Source organism: Ranitomeya variabilis, chromosome 1, assembly GCF_051348905.1.
Source record: "Ranitomeya variabilis isolate aRanVar5 chromosome 1, aRanVar5.hap1, whole genome shotgun sequence".
In the NCBI taxonomy this organism is placed as follows: Eukaryota; Metazoa; Chordata; class Amphibia; order Anura; family Dendrobatidae; genus Ranitomeya; species Ranitomeya variabilis.
In genome coordinates this window covers 777909183-777926643 of record NC_135232.1, presented here as the reverse complement: position 1 = coordinate 777926643, position 17461 = coordinate 777909183, and the positions used below count along the sequence as shown (strand labels likewise).

Below are 17461 nucleotides of genomic sequence, written 5' to 3'. Positions count from 1 at the left end.
ACTTCTTTTGTGCGGAACTGCAGCGTTTCTGCACCTTTAGACTTGGGCACATCCGCAGCAAAACCGCAGATGTAAAAAAGATCTGCAGTTTTGCTGCGGATGTGGGTCCGAGAAACGCAGCAGCTCGGGAGGATGGAAGTGTGTGGGCGGTGACGGTGTGCATGTATGTGTGTGCGGGCGGGGTCTGCGGGCTGATCGGATGTGTGCGGCGCTGTGCGGGACTGTTCAGGTGTGTGCGGGGTCTGTGGGCTGTTCGTGTGTGTGCGGGGCTGTGCGGGAGGTCTTTTGGGGTGTGTGTGCAGGCATCATCCGATGGGACTACAAGTATGCAGCATCCAATCTGCAGCTTATTCGGATGTAATCCGGACAGTGGACACACACCCTACGCTATCCATACATCTGTCAATAGATATATGTATCCAGACACATCTACAGATAGATATATGAATAGATAGATGTATGCATCTATAGATCTATCTATATGTAGATCTGTCTATCCATTTCATCTATCTGTCTATCTGTGTGTTTAATGGAGTGTGGGTTGGACAAATGTAAAAGAGGAGGTTGGACAATAATGACATCACAAATCTTTTTTTTTTTTTGTTCAATAATACATCTTTATTTACCTTTCAAAAACGCACCAAAACTCCTAAAAACCGCGCAAAAACCGCAACAAAAGCGAATTAAAAAATGCATCAAAACCGTGCAAAAAACTGCATAAAAAACGCATCAAAACTGAAAAAAACTGCATCAAAACAGCACCATAATTGCATCAACACTGCACCAAAAACTGCATCAAAACTGCGCAAAAACCGCACCAAAAACTGCATCAAAACCGCACCAAAACCACACCAAGAACTGCATCAAAACCGCACCAAGAACTGCATCAAAACCGCACCAAAAACTGCATCAAAACCGCACCAAAAACTGCATCAAAACCGCACCAAAAACTGCATCAAAACCGCACCAAAAACTGCAAACTGCACCAAAACTGCAAAACTGCACCAGGTTTTGATGCAGTTTTTGGTGCAGTTTTGATGCAGTTTTTGGTGCAGTTTTGATGTTTTTTTTGGTGCGGTTTATGCGCAGTTTTAATGCCGTTTTTGGAAATAAGTAAATAAACGGAAAATGTGCATGATTTGAATGGAAACATGCATGAAAAAACGGATTCCAAGGCCGAATTCATCATTTCACAGCTCAGTTTCATACTTTTTTTGCCGGATCTGTCGCTGTGCGTTTTTTCGCCGGACAGAAAAAATGTTCCTCTGTATGTGTTTTCCATCCGGCGGAAACAGCTTTTTTGATGGATCCGGTAAAAAACGGATGAAACGTGAGGCCATCAGGCGCAATCCGGCGCTAATACAACTCTATGAGAAAAAAACGGATCCGGCGGAAAAAAATGGATCCGTTTTTTTCAAAACTCGCCGGATTGTGCCTCACGGCAAAAACCTGATGTGTGAAAGCAGCCAAATATATGGATAGATACATCTATGTTTCTATAGATATATCTATCTATAACTATATCTATAGATAGATATATCCATAGATATATAATAGAAAGGCCGATGTTTCTAAGGCCTCTTTCACACTAGCGTCGTGCACTGCACATCGCAATGCGTCGTTGTGGAGAAAAAACGCGTCCTGCAAAGTTGTCTGCAGGATGCCTTTTTTCTCCATAGACTTTTATTAGCGACGCAGCGCGACGGCCCCTTACCGATGCTAGTGTGAAAGCAGCCTAAGGCTACTTTCACACTTGCGTTTTTAGCAATCCGTCTTTTTGGGAAAAAAACGGATCCTGCAAATGTGCTTGCAGGATGCGTTTTTTACCCATAGACTTGTATTAGTGAGGGATCGCGATGGATGGCCACACGTCGCGTCCGTTGTGCAACGGATGCGTGTTTTGGCGGACCGTTGGCACGTCCCTCGCGTCTGCCATTTTCTGCTACACATGCGCGGCCAAAACTCCGCCCCCTCCTCCCCGGACTTCAGAATGGGCAGCGGATGCGTTGAAAAACTGCTGCCCACGACGTGCACAAATTTCACAGCGTGCGTCAGTATGTAGGCCCGACGCATAGCGATGGACCCGTACCGACGCAAGTGTGAAACAGGCCTTAATGAGCATTTAATTTAATTAAAAAACGGAAAAAAACGGCGTGGGCTCCCGCACAATTTTCTGCGCCAGAGGGGGAAAGCCGACGGCCGGGGGCCAATATTTGTAGCCTGCTATGAATATCAGCCCGCAGCTGTCTGCGTAGCCTTTACTGGCTATTAAAATAGGGGGACCCCCCCAAAAAAATGACGTGGGGTCCCCCCATATTTTATAGCCAGAAAGGCTACGCAGACAGCTGCGGGCTGATATTCATAGCCTAGAGAGGGGCCATGGATATTGGTGTCCCCCCCCGGCTACAAATACCAGTCCGCAGCCGCCCCAGAAATGGCGCATCTGTAAGATGCGCCAATTCCGGCACTTAGCCCCTCTCTTCCCACTCCCGTGTAGCGGTGGGATATGGGGTAATAAGGGGTTAATGTCACCTTGCTATTGTAAGGTGACATTAAGCCGGGTTAATAACGGAGAGGCGTCAATAAGACGCCTATCCGTTATTAATCCAATAGTAAGAAAAGGGTTAATTAAATACACACACATTAGGAAAAAGTATTTTAATATTCTTCATTTAACCATACTTACCATACTTCAGCGCCTGAAAAAAAACGTAAAATAATAAACCGTATACTACCTGTCCGCCGTAGTCCAATTAATAACGAGTGTCCCACGACGACCTCCCCTATAGAACAGTGATATCGGGTGATGTCACTGCTCTATAGGACCCTCAGTGACACACTGACAGGAGACAATGGCTCCTGCAGTGCATCACTGAGGTTACTAAAGTTCACTGGTCTCACTTTATGGCAAAAAGCTGCGTGGGAACTTTCTCATACAGCATGCCATAAAGTGAGACTAGGGACTATTTTCTCACAGGGGCGTAGGAATACATTGTGGGGAATACATTGTGGAAGGATACCTTCCTCCCCTCATTGTGTTCCTGGAGCCCCTGGAGAGTGGTTGCATCATCTGATGCTGCTGCTCTCCACGGGAGATCATCGAGGGACACTCGTTTTAATTGGATTTCTGCGGATCAGGGAGTATATTGTTTGTTTATTATTTTAATATTTTTTACAGATGACAATGGCTTCGGGGATCAAAGTGACAAGTGATGGTGAGTATGTACTCTATGTTATATGTACTGTATGTCTGTATGTATGTTGTATGTATGTACTGTATGTGGCATGTCTCATGATGTTGCATGTTGTTGCATGCTGCATGTCGTCGCATGGCGCATGTCGTCGCATACTGCATGTCGTCGCATGCTGCATGTTGTCGCATGGCGCATGCTGTCGCATGGCGCATGTTGTCGCATGCCATCGCATGGTGCATGTCGTCACATGGTGCATGTCGTCGCATGATGCATGTCGCATGGCGCATGTTGTCGCATGCTGCATGTCGTCGCATGGCGCATGTCGTCGCATGCTGCATGTCGTCGCATGGTGCATGTCGTCGCATGCTGCATGTCGTCGCATGGTGCATGTTGTCGCATGCTGCATGTCATCGTATGGCGCATGTTGTCGCATGCTGCATGTTGTCGCATGGCGCATGTTGTCGCATGCTGCATGTCGTCGCATGGCGCATGTTGTCGCATGCTGCATGTCGCATGGCGTCGCATGCTGCATGTTGTCGCATGCCGTCGCATGGCGCATGTCGTCGCATATTGTCGCATGCTGCATGTCGTCGCATGGTGCATGTTGGCGCATGGCGCATTGGCGCATGTTGTCGCATGCTGCATGTCGTCGCATGCTGCATGTCGTCGCATGCTGCATGTCGTCGCATGGTGCATGTTGTTGCATGCTGCATGTCATCGCATGGCGCATGTTGTCACATGCTGCATGTCGTCGCATGGCGCATGTTGTCGCATGCTGCATGTCATCGCATGGCGCATGTTGTCGCATGCTGCATGTCGTCGCATGGCGCATGTTCTGTATGTGTGTATGTACTGTATATGTGTTTTTTTTGTTTTTTTTTAACATTCAACACATTAGCCGGATGATGGGACTACTACTGTCCCATCATTGGCTAATGTGTCACTCACTGTCACTGTAGCAGACAGAGCCCGATGGGACTTGTAGTCCCATCGGACGATGCCTGCACAGAGACACACATACACACACACCCCAAAGACCACCCCCGCAGCAGACCCCAGCACATACCGGCACTGGCATGCAGAGCCCCGGTATGTGCGGGCGGCGCCGGTACGTGCGGGCCGGGGCTCTGCATGCCGGTGCCGGTATGTGCGGGCGGCGCCGGTATGTGCGGGCCGTGGCAGAGCCACGCACATCACATCAAGGATTCCCTGCCTAGCCCCGCCCCCAGCACATGAACAGCCCCGCCCGCCCCCAGCACAGCCCCGCAGGCAGCGGGGCCGGGGCTCTGCATGCCGGTATGTGCGGGCGGCGCCGGTATGTGCGGGCCGTGGCTCTGCATGCCGGCATGTGATGGCCGGCGCCGCCCGCACATACCGGCGCCGGCCCGCACATACCGGCACCGGCACACAGAGCCCCGCACATCACATCGTGGATTCCCTGCCTAGCCCCGCCCCCAGCAAGTCCCGCCCGCCCCCAGCACAGCCCCGCAGTCAGCCACCAGCCCCGCCCACAGCCCAGTCACTCTTGATGAGTGACTGCTGGCTGTGAGGCTGGCTCATGCCTGCTGCTGACGTCATGTCAATTTCCAGAGTCTGGAAATTGACGTGACGTCGGCAGAAATAAGCGGCGGCTGCAGCCTGGGGGTCACGTGACCCGGACTCAGCCGCCGGAATAGCACCGCTCACAGGCGAAAACGGCAACGGAAGGTAATCACACAATTCATCAGGGGCCCCGGGGGGATACATTGGGGGGTTAATTGAAAGTAGTGGACAACCCCTTTAACAAAAAAGTGTGAAACAACTGAAAATATGTCTTATATTCTAGGTTCTTCAAAGTAGCCACCTTTTGCTTTGATGACTGCTTTGCACACTCTTGGCATTCTCTTGATCACACTTTTTAGTTAAGTATATAATTCCACATGTGTTAATTCATAGTTTTGATACCTTCAGTGTGAATGTACAATTTTCATAGTCATGAAAATACAGAAAATTCTTTAAATGGGAAGGTGTGTCCAAACTTTTGGTCTGTACTGTGTGTATATATATATATATATATATATATATATATACACTGTATGTATATATATATATATATATATAATGTGTGTATGTGTGTGTGTGTATATATGTATATATATACGTCTATATATACACACACAAACTCACATATACATACTTACGCACACACATACATACATACTCACACACATGCATACATATTCTCACAAACACATACATACTCTCACACACTCATACATACTCACACGCATACACACAGTCTCAAACATTACCATTAGTAATACACTATGCCATCATGGATTAAAATCCTGCTGGGCAGGCAAGGTTCCTCTGCTCTCGCCAGCACATGTCCAGGCCCATTTGAAGTTCACTAATGACCATCTGGATGATCCAGAGAAGGCATAGGAGAAGGTCATATGGCCAGATGAGACCAAAATAGAACTCTTTGGTATCAACTCCACTCGCCTTCTTTGGAGGAAGAAGAAGGATGAGTACAACCCCAAGGACACTGTCCCAACCGTGAAGCATGGTGAGACAAACACCATACTTTGGGGGTGAGAGGACGACTGCATTGTATTGAAGGGAGGATGAATGAGATCATGTATTGCGAGAATTTGCCCAATAACATCCTTCCCTCAGTAAGGCCTGGGCAACTAAAGATTGGCTCCGTAAGGATCATTTCAAGGTCCTGGAGTGGCCTAGCCAGTCTCCAGACCAGAACCCAATAGAAAATCTTTGGGAGGGAGCTAAAACTCAATATTGCCCAGCAACAGTCATGAAACATGAAAGATCTGGAGAAGATCTGTATGAAGGAGTGGGACAAAGTCTCTGTCTCTGCTGCAGTGTGTGAAAGCTTGGTCAAGAACTACAAGAAACGTATGACCTCTGTAACTTCAAACAAGTTTCTGTACTAAATATTAACTTTTGTTTTTTTATTCTATCAAATAATTAATTTGCATTTTATTGCATGAAATATGTAAAAATCATACAATGTGATTTTCTGTTTTTTATTTTTATTTTCTGTCTCTCACAATTGAAGTGTACCTACGATAAAAATTACAGACCTCTCCGTTCTTTGTAGGTGGGAAAACTTGCAAAATTGTCAGTTTATCAAATACTTATTTTCCCCTCTGTATATTTACTTTGAAAATTGGTGACAGGTTCAATACTTCTTTCACTCGCTGTATGTAGCAATCTCGGCTCTGCTCCCGTATCTGTGTAGTAAATTGGGTTCTGCCGCTGTATATAAGTAGCTAGCTTGTTCTGCTACCATGTTTATGTAGCAAGCTTGGTTTTCTTCCCTTATCTATATGTAATTGCCCTATCAGACTAAAAGTTGTCAGCCAGCCCTTTCACACCAGTCAGCTGCTCTAGCATGCACAAAGCCCTGCATTGTAGGCATGTCAACTGGGTGTTTAGTAAAGGTGGAAATAATGCTGCTTTATTTTCTAAGCAGCTATCTTCCATTTGCCTATTGCTAGAGCAGACTTAGAGCCCCGTCTCACTAAGCGATTTACCAACGATCACGACCAGCGATATAACCTGGCCGTGATCGTTGGTAAGTCGCTGTGTGGTCGCTGGGGAGCTGTCACACAGACCGCTCTCCCCAGCGACCAACGATCAGGGGAACGACTTCGGCATCGTTGAAACTGTCTTCAACGATGCCGAAGTCCCCCTGCAGCACCCGGGTAACCAGGGTAAACATCGGGTTACTAAGCGCAGGGCCGCGCTTAGTAACCCGATGTTTACCCTGGTTACCAAAAAAAACAAACACTACATACTCGCCTTTCGGTGTCCAGGTCCCTTGCCGTCTGCTTCCTGCTCTGACTGAGCCGCCGTACTGTGAGAGCAGAGCGCAGCGGTGACGTCACTGCTGCGCTCTCACTTCTCACTGTACGGCCGGGAGTCAGTGAGAGCAGGAAGCAGACGGCAAGGGACCTGGACACCGAAAGGCGAGTATGTACTGTTTGTTTTTTTTGGTAACCAGGGTAAACATCGGGTTACTAAGCGCGGCCCTGCGCTTAGTAACCCGATGTTTACCCTGGTTACCAGTGAAGACATCGCTGGATCGGTGTCACACACACCGATTCAGCGATGTCAGCGGGGCCTCAACGACCAAAAAAAGGTCCAGGCCATTCTGACACGACCAGCGATCTCGCAGCAGGGGCCTGATCGCTGGTACGTGTCACACATAGCGAGATCGCTATGGAGGTCGCTGTTGCGTCACAAAACTTGTGACTCAGCAGCGATCTCGCTAGCGATCTCGCTATGTGAGACGGGGCCTTTAGTCTCTTTATATGTGTCAAAGACCACAACCAGGGGAATTACGCAGATCCACCCGCTGTTACCTTTTTGTCATGAACAGTGGTCATGAACAGCCCCTATCGTCAGGACAATTATTCAATTGACCCAAGATTAATGGAGGGGAAGCTGCTGTTTCCTCTTCTAGGCCGGTTATTGGGAAACTGACAGTGAGCGTATTGTATTATATACAACCGATTAAAAAAAAAATTCCTTGGTAGGTCACTGCCATCTCCACAATCACCCAAGAAATACTATTATCTGTAAATACAATATATAGGTGATACTGTGATTATATACAGCAGTAGCAGTATCACAGGATGTATATACAGGAGTCCATATACATTATACAGGTGATACTGTGATTGCAGTGTATAGTCATAGTATATATATATATATATATATATATATATATATATATACAAGGAATAAAAGAGGCAGCACTCCATAGTTAAAGTGAAACATGTGGCAGGTTTAATCAACCTGCCACATGTTTCACTTTAACTATGGAGTGCTGCCTCTTTTTTTCCTTGTGAATCTGGTGTAATCGTTGGACTGGTTACCTGGGGCCCTGCACCCGAAGATAAGTACTAGTGTTGTGCTGTTCCTTTTTCTTTACTATATATATATATATATATATATATATATATATATATATATATATATATATATATGTATAGCAGTATCACCTATATAACGTATATACACAGCACTCGCAGTATCATCTATATAAAGTATAAATACTGCTGTATATGCATTATATAGGTGATCCTGTGACTATATACAGCAATACCAGTATTATATATTGTATGTACAGCAGTCTATATGCATTATACAAGTGACACTGTGATTGCAGTGTACGGTTGCAGTATTTATACAGCAGCACAAACATGCTTTTCTGTGGCCTCCCTGCTAACACCCTTGCACCTCTCCAGTCCATCCTTAACTGTGCTGCCTGACTAATTCATCTCTCTCCTCGCTACTCCTCTGCTTCCACCCTCTGCAAATCTCTTCACTGGCTCCCACTCCCTCAGCGTGTCCAGTTCAAATTACTAATACTGACCTACAAAGCCGTCCATAACCCACTCCTCCATATATCTCTGAATTAATCTCCATATATCTTCCCTCATGTAATCTCCGGTCCTCCCAAGACCTCCTTCTCTCCTCCACACTTATTCGTTCCTCACACAACCGCCTCCAGGACTTCTCCGGAATATCCCCCATCCTCTGGAATTCTTTGCCCCAACACATCCAACTATCAACCACATTCGGATCCTTCAGACGGAACCTGAAAACCCACCTCTTCAGGAAAGCCTACAGCCTGCACTGACCCCGCTGCCTCCTCATCACTACCGGAGCTACCGCCTCACCAACACCGGAGCTGCTGCAACCCCCCAACCTACTGTCTCCTTCCCCACCATCCTGTAGAATGTAAGCCCGGAAGGGCAGGGTCCTCGCCCCTCTGTATCAGTCTGTAATTGTTAGTTTGTTTACTGTAAGTGATATCTGTAACTTGTATGTAACCCCTTCTAATGTACAGCACCATGGAACCAATGGTGCTACAGAAATAATAATAATATTGTCGATCACGCTTGTTTCATTATAATAGAAACACGTCACCACTTCTGCATTTATCACACACTCCTGGTATTGGCTTGCAAATACTGATGTAAAATACTGATCGCACTAACATGGCCTTACTCTGATTTTTGCGCACCACAACTAAGAAATGGGATGAATGACAAGCAGAACTTTTCTTCTGTCAGCTTCTGAACTGCATTTGCACAGAGATACTCTCTCTTCGCTGCATACAAGAGTATGCCATCTATCCTTTTTCTTTTGGGTCACTCTGGAGCATTGTGTTGCCCCTTTCAGGTTGCTTTGGCTGTTAGTTATCAAAACAGTTTTCATTTGCCTAGTTTCAGTATGAACAATTATATTTTTACACACTATATTGTTTCTTACATGTTTTTATTCTTTCAATTTAGGGAGAGTCATTTGTGAGGAAGCCAACAGCAACATGCATTCTTTCATAGGGACACTGGAATGGAAGGGAGAGAAATACTCTTTGGACAATGATTGTATCCTCCTAAGGGGATGTAAGATCCGGAACACTAAATACTGCTATGGACTGGTCATTTATGCTGGTATGTATGTGATTAGAAAAAATGTATAACACGTTATTACACTAACATAAGTCTCATGTTGGTTTAACCCCTTAGTGACAGAGCCAAATTTTAAAAATCTGACCAGTGTCACTTTATGTGGTAATATCTCTGGAACACTTCAACAAAGTCCAGTGATTTTGAGATTGTTTTTTTCGTGACACATTATACTTTATGATAATCGTAAATTTAGGTTGATATGTTTTGTGTTTATTTATAAAAAATATCAGAAATTTGACAAAAATGTAAAAGATAGCAATTTTCAAACTTTGAATGATTATGCCTTTAATCCAGATAGTCATACCATAGAAAAAACATTAATAAATAATATTTCCCACATGTCTGCTTTACATCACCAGCATGATATTTTTTTATATTAGCATTTTAGGAAGTTTACAAATGTTTTTTTTTTCAAGGAAATGTACAAAATTATTTTTAAGGGCCTATCCAGGTTTGAAGAGACTTTAGGGGTCCTATATATTGGAAAAAAACAAAACAAACTGATACCATTTTAAAAACAACACCTCCTGACCTACTGAAAACTGCTGTCAGGTAGTTTATTAACCCTTCACGCGCTTTTCAGGAATTAATACAGAGTGGCATGATAGGAATGAAAAAGTTGATTTTTACCATCTAAATGTCGCTGACTTTTTTAACAGGTCAGTGTAACCGGCAGACTTTAAGGCCGCTATTTGCTCGTGAATTGCCATGACAAACATCAGGACCACACAATCATGATCGGAGGGTGCAGATGGGGATAAAGAGGGAGCCCCCACACTCTATTAAACAATTTTATGATATAGTCATTATTGACAGCAGCATCTAAGGGGTTAAACAGATATGCACAGTGACAACATTGATCATGGCTGAGGCAGCAAATTGTCAGCTAGAGTGTACAGCCAACAGCTGCTGGATTGTCACCTGTATGGGGATGCTATTCTCTTATAGCTCAGGTCAGTAAAAAGACATATTGGCAATCATTAAATTACAAATGATAATTTCTGGATAGGCTTCCTCCACAATGTCAGTGACTGTGTCTCATATTCCCCCCTCTGCCCAATGCCAGGAGTTTTGGCACCTTCACTCGCTAGGCAGGGGAGTCTGGATAAGGCATCTGAATCTTTTCCCTCAACCACCTCAGAGGGGCATGACCAGTTTTCCCTCAACCACCTCAGAGGGGCATGGTCAGATACCAGCTTAAACCTACGGCCTAGCAAGTAGTACCTCAGGGTAACCACGGCCCATTTTATGGCCAAGCACTCCTTTTCGACTGGCATAGTTTCTTTCACATGATGAGAGCTTCTGGCTGAGATACAGGATGGGATGATCCTCCCCATTCACGTCCTGAGACAGTACGGCTCCAAAACCGACTTCTGACGCATCTGTCTGGACGATGAACTCCTTGCTGATATCTGGTGCTGTCAGAACCGGATACTTACATAGAGCCTGCTTCAGCTCCTGGAACGCCATCTCAGTCTCTTCAGACCAATTAACTAACATTGATCTTGTACCTTGAAGGAGGTCCATCAATGGTGCGACAAGCATGGCAAACCTTGGGATAAACCGCTAGTAGTAACCCACAATTCCAAGAAACACTTTCACTTGCTTCTTGGCCAGTGGTTGTGGCCATTTCTGGATCACCTCAATCTTGTTTATCTGGGGCTTGATTTCCTGCCTCCCAACAACATAGCCTAGGTATTTGACCTCTTCCTTTCTTACGGCACATTTCTTTGTGTTGATCTTGTATATTTGGTAGATGAAGACCACGATGTCATCCAGGTAGGCGGCGGCATACTTCTTATGCGGTGCCAGGACTCGATCCAAAGCTCTCTGGAAGGTTGCTGGGTCCCCTTGTAGACCAAAAGGCATTCTGGTGTATTGGAAACACCCATTAGACTTCAAGAAAGCCATCTTCTCCTTAGCACTTTGGGACATGGTGATCTGCCAGTAGCCCTTTGTCAGGTCTGGGTTTTAATGTACCACCCAGGGCATCAGATACGCATCAGATTTGGAGACCTTATTCAGTTTGCAGTAATCGTTTCAGAACCGCCACTCACTGCCTGGCTTCCGCATGAGGTCGATGGGACTCAACCATGCGCTTTTTGACTCTTCGATCACGCCAAGGTCTTACATCCTCTTCGCCTCATTGGCTATTACCTCCCGATGTGCTTCGGGAATGTGATAGGGCCTGAGGTTCACCCTTACATGTGGCTCTGTCAACACATCATGCTCGGACACCTACGTATGCCTGGGCAACTCGGAGAAGAGGTAACGGTTTTGCTGCAACAATTCCTGACACTGTTGTCTCTGGGTCGGTGTGAGAGTCTCTGCCACAGTGGCGTAATCCACTGTTGCATTGTGCCTGGCTCCTAGGCAAGGGGTTTCCCGTGGTTTCCATTCCCGCCACGGCTTGAGCAGGTTCACGTGGTATATTTGGTACGGCTTCCTTCTGACTGGCTGGTGTTCCTTGTAATTTACTTCACTCAGCTTCTCCACCACCTCGTATGGGCCTTGCCACTTGGCCAAGAACTTGCTCTCTACCTTGGGGATAAGCATTAGCACGTGGTCTCTAGGCTGGAACTACCTCACTCTCGCTGACCGTTTGTGCACCCTTGCCTGAGTGTACTGTGCCTGCAGAAGATGCTCCCTCACGATTGGTATCACTTTCGCCATCCTCTCCTGTAACTGGGCGACAAGCTCTATGATGCTCTGGTATGGAGTGACCTCAGCTTCACAGGTTTCCTTGGCAATGTCCAGGAGTCCTGTCAGATATCGATCATACAGGAGCTCAAATGGAGAGATGCCAGTCGAGGCTTGAGGCACTTCTCTGATTGAGAAGAGCAGGAACGGAAGCAGATAGTCCCAATCTCGGCCATCCTTTTCCATGGTCTTCTTGTGCATTGCTTTCACGGTCTTATTGAAGTGCTCTATTGGGCCATCTGTCTGCGGATGGTAGATTGAGGTTCACAGCTGGGCAATCTGAAGAACTTTACACAATTCCCTCATCACCTTGCTCATCATCAGAGTTCCTTGGTCAGTCAAGATCTCCTTTGGCTGACCTGTCCGTGCAAAAATATGAACCAGTTCCCTGGTGATGCTCTTGGCAAAGGCGTTTCTGAGGGGCACTGCTTCCGGGTACCGGGTTGCATAGTCCATGACCACTAAGATGTAATGCTGTCCTCCTGCAGATTAAACTAGAGGCCCCATTAGATCCATGGCAATCTTTTCAAATGGGACCTCTATCACCAGCAATGGAACTAGGGGACTTTGGAATTGTGTAGAGGGAGCAGTTATCTGACAGGTGGGGCAGAATTTACAATAATTTAAGATCTCATTGTAACACCCCGGCCAAAAGAATCTCCGCATTACTCGTTCCTGTGGTTTCTCAAACCCCAGATGTCCCCCCAAAACATGTGAATGGGCCATGTCTAACTCCCTCTGCCGGTAGGGACCTGGAACCAAAAGCAACTCCACAATCTCCTCTCCCCTCAGTGTGGTTACCCGATATAGCAACTCTCCATTCACGGCGAAATGAGGGAACCTGGTGTCAGCCCCCAACTCTTGAGCAACCCCATCAATTACAGGCACATTTTTAAATGCATTCTTTAGGGTAACATCCCGCATTTGAGCAGAGCCAAAAATTCCCCAGAAACCCCCAGATCAGGAACCTCAACCTCGCTGACCTCCACCTCATCCTCGTCACCCACCATGACACATAACAGGAACTCCTCCACCTCTGGCTGTGACAGGGATTGAGCAAGGTTGGGCTGGCTTCTGTCTGAGTCACTTGTCATCACAGGCTTCCCCCACAAGTCCCAAAACAGGCTGATTATCACGGGGTGTAGTAAGTCTTTCACAACCCTGACCTCATGGGATTCAGTGCCACAGTGGGTTTTTATACAGACTTGGGCAACAGGGTAGTCCTTGGCATCGCCGTGGATACAGCGGACACCCACGTGTTTCCCTGGAACCAGTTGGTGGGGGAGGGTAGAACTTATCAGGGTCACCAAACTCCCCGAGTCCAATAGTCCTGATACCAGCGCCCAGTTTACGGTCACAGGACATGACTGAGGCCCATCGCCAGGCTGATGGTCCACACTGCAAGCAGGATAAGCAAAGTATGAGCAGCGTTGGCCTAGACTGCAGTCCATCTGCTCAGAAGACAAAGGACAACGGGCAGCGATGTGTCCATGATCGTGACACCACCAACAGATCAAGTACTTCCCAGCAGTTTTTTGCACCACTTCAACGGGACATCGGGCCACCCCCATTGGTGGCTCAGCAGTGCCACCAGATGATCCCCATGCTGCATTGATGCAATAGTTGATGCAAAAGGAGCCCCGACCAAGTATTGAGTGCATTTAATGAATATACATTTTAGTAGGCCAACTTTTCAGATTTTAAAATAATTTTTCCAGCTGGTGTCATAAAGTATTCTAATTTACTGAGATAATGACTTTTGGGTTTTCATTAGCTGTAAGCCATTATCATCAATATTAACAGAAATAAACACTTGAAATAGATCACTCTGTTTGTAATGACTCTATATAATATATGAGTTTCACTTTTTGTATTGAAGAAGTGAAATAAATTAATTTTTGATGATATTCTAATTTTGTGAGATGCACTTAATGTTAGGGCTAGCGGAACGCACAAAATAATTATAAGGATGGAATAAGGTGCGTTCGCAGCCCGGGGTCCACCGTGCAGAGATGGAACCTGCTGCTGAGTAATGATGGACTATATCGTGGTATAATGTGGATACACACATGGGTTAGCTTCACCCGGTATGAAGAAAGCGAACCCTGTTGCGTCACAGGGCCGCAGTACCGCACAAAGAGCGCAAGCAAAGAGTCACAGAACTCTGTCCCAAGACTCAGGGAAAGAGTTCCTCTAGACCGCTTGCGCTCGACACCGCTACTGGGGTGTCAGAGATTAGCAGAACTAATAATTTACTGCACAAGAGTGTGTGCATTGCCACTCTGGCGGACGCCACTAACCACCCAGACTTGGGCCAGGAAAGCGCTCTATTAGCGCACGGCAACACACTGGCGGTCACTGCTGTCAGACGCTGTATCGTGTGCTAGCTGTGCGGGATAGCACTGTCAGGCACTAGATAGCTTCCACTATTTGCAAACAGTCAACAACACTATTGATGTGAATGATTCGGAAATTTCATCCATCGACAGGCATACATCCACACAAACACAATAATAAGTTTATACTAGCGCATGGCCATGCGGCCATGCAAACCTTTTATAGCGGAAGCTCTCCAGGACCTTCCTAGTGGTCCAATAGGAGCTGCTACAGGACCTGAGCATGTGACCCCCGACCTCCAATGAGAGGTCGTCCCTTGGGCATGCTCTGAAGAAGAAAAGCAGGACTTAGTACCAGGGATGCCTGCTCGCTGCTGATCAGTACTGGTTACAATTGCTGAGCCTGGAAGAACAGCAGTAACCAGCCGCACAGTATCAGCTTGAGCCAGACGCTGGGACCAACGTCTCTGCTGAGCAGGCTACACTGCAGCTGGAGGAGAATGGGAGACCGCAGCGGAGATGGTTCGAGATTCCCCCTGTGCAGCGGTGGGAACTTGACACCTAACATTACCCCCCGTCTTAGGGCCCCCCACCTTGGGCCTCACTACGCTTGAAGGCAGCAATGAGCTGCAGAGCCCGAATGTGCTCAACAGGCTCCCAGGACCTGTCCTCTGGGCCATGACCCTTCCAATCCACCAAATAGAATTTTTTGCCACGTACCACCTTACACCCCATGATGGCATTCACCTCGTATTCGTCTGTGGACGAGCCCGATGTCCTGGCAGATGACTCAGAAAACCAGGACATGTGGACGGGCTTTAGGAGGGACACATGAAAGGTGTCGGTGATGCCTAGGCGTGGAGGAAGGGCCAGACGGTAGACCACAGGATTAACCTGTTCGAGGACCTTGAAGGGACCTAGGTAGCGAGGCGCAAACCTAGTGGACTCAACTCGCAGCTTGATGTTACGGGCGGAGAGCCACACTAGCCAGGAGCAAAGGTCGGAGCGGGGCGCCGATGTGCATCAGCGGAGACCCTCAGTTTCTCCTTGGAGGCCTGGATAGCATCCTTTGTGCGGTCCCAAATGTCACTTGCCTCCACAGCCCAGTCTGCCACCCTGGAGTCGGCGGAAGACACGGGCATGGGTACAGGAACCCGCGGATGCTGGCCGTAATTAAGGAGGAATGGGGTCTGCCCAGTGGAGTCAGCTACGGGGTTGTTCATCGCAAACTCTGCCCATGGTAGCAAGGATGCCCAGTCACCCTGCCTAGCTGAGACAAAATGTCGCAGGTATGTGACCAGGGTCTGGTTGGCCCTCTCTACCAACCCATTAGTCTCGAGATGGTATGCTGAAGAGAGATTCAGCTCGATGCTGAGAAGACTACAAAGCTCTCTCCAGAACCGAGACGCAAACTGGGGACCTCAATCACTGACAATTTTGTCTGGCATACCCTGTAGGCGGAAAATGTGCTTAATAAACAACACCGCCAAGGCCCGTGCAGAAGGTAGTCGTGGAAGAGGCACCAAGTGCACCATTTTGGAAAAATGGTCGGTGACTAAGCAAATAATGGTGCAGCTATGGGACTTGGGTAAGCCCACCACAAAGTCCATCCCGACCATTTCCCAGGGCCTGTCCGCCACTGGCAGGGGGTAAAGTAGTCCAGCAGGCCGTTGTCGAGGAGACTTATTCTTGGCGCAGGAGACACAAGCCCGAATATAGTCTCCAACGTCACGGGCCATATGCGGCCACCAGTACGTCCTTGTCATAAGCTCAGATATCCTCTTGGTCCCATAATGTCCACTCACCCTGGACGAGTGAGCCCAAGAGAGAACCTCCGGTCGCAAATTAGATGGCACAAAGCTCTTGCCTGGGGGCAGAGACTCTAGCAAAACCAGGGCCACGGTCCTCAGGCTCTCTGAAGGGACAATTAACTGAGGCTCCTCCTCCTCCTCTAATGATGACACTACAGAGCGGGAGAGAGCGTCGGCACATATGTTCTTCTCCCCGGAAAGATAATGGAGGGTGAAGTGGAAGCAGGAGAAGAACAAGGACCATCTAGCCTGGTGAGAGTTTAGCCGCTGGGCATTCTGTAAATAAAGCAAATTTTTCTGGTTGGTATACACTTGGAAGGGAAATTGAGCCCCCTCCAGGAGGTGCCTCCACTCCGAGAAGGCCAACTTCATAGCTAGCAACTCCCTGTCCCCGATGAAATAATTCCTCTCTGCTGGTGTGAGGGTCTTGGAGAAAAAGAAGCAAGGATGCTTCCGACCTTGAGCATCCTTTTGGAAGAGGACTGCTCCAGCACCAAAGGATGAGGCATCTACCTCTATTATAAATGGTTTCTCTACATCGGGGCGATGTAGGATGGGAGCGCTAGCAAAATGATACTAAATAGAGAGGAAGGCCTTGGAGACCTCCTCCGACCATAATTTGGGATTTGCTCCTTTCTTGGTGAGGGCTACCAAGGGAGCTACCAAACTTGAGAAGTGGTAAATAAACTGGCGATAATAGTTAATGGACCCCTTAAAATGCTGCACCGCTTTGAGAGAATGGGGTTCCTGCCAGTCCATCACAGCCTGTAGCTTGGCAGGATCCATAGCCAATCCTTGGGCGGAGACGATATAGCCAAGGAAAGGCAAGGACCCCTGCTCAAACACACACTTCTCCAACTTGGCATAGAGGGAGTTTGCCCGTAGGAGGTCGATGACTTTGCAAACATCTCTCTCTGGGTCTGGTGGGAGTCTAT

The 17461-nt window shown here is 47.3% G+C and overlaps 1 protein-coding gene across 1 annotated transcript in view; it reads left to right on the top strand.

Annotated features, from left to right (window-relative positions):
- ATP8B3 (ATPase phospholipid transporting 8B3) overlaps positions 1–17461 on the top strand; it is a 575725-nt gene that overhangs the window by 214752 nt on the left and 343512 nt on the right. Inside the window, exon 9 of the mRNA XM_077281130.1 lies at positions 9503–9661. Coding sequence (XP_077137245.1) covers positions 9503–9661 — 159 coding nt within the window. The remainder of the gene's footprint in view (positions 1–9502; positions 9662–17461) is intronic.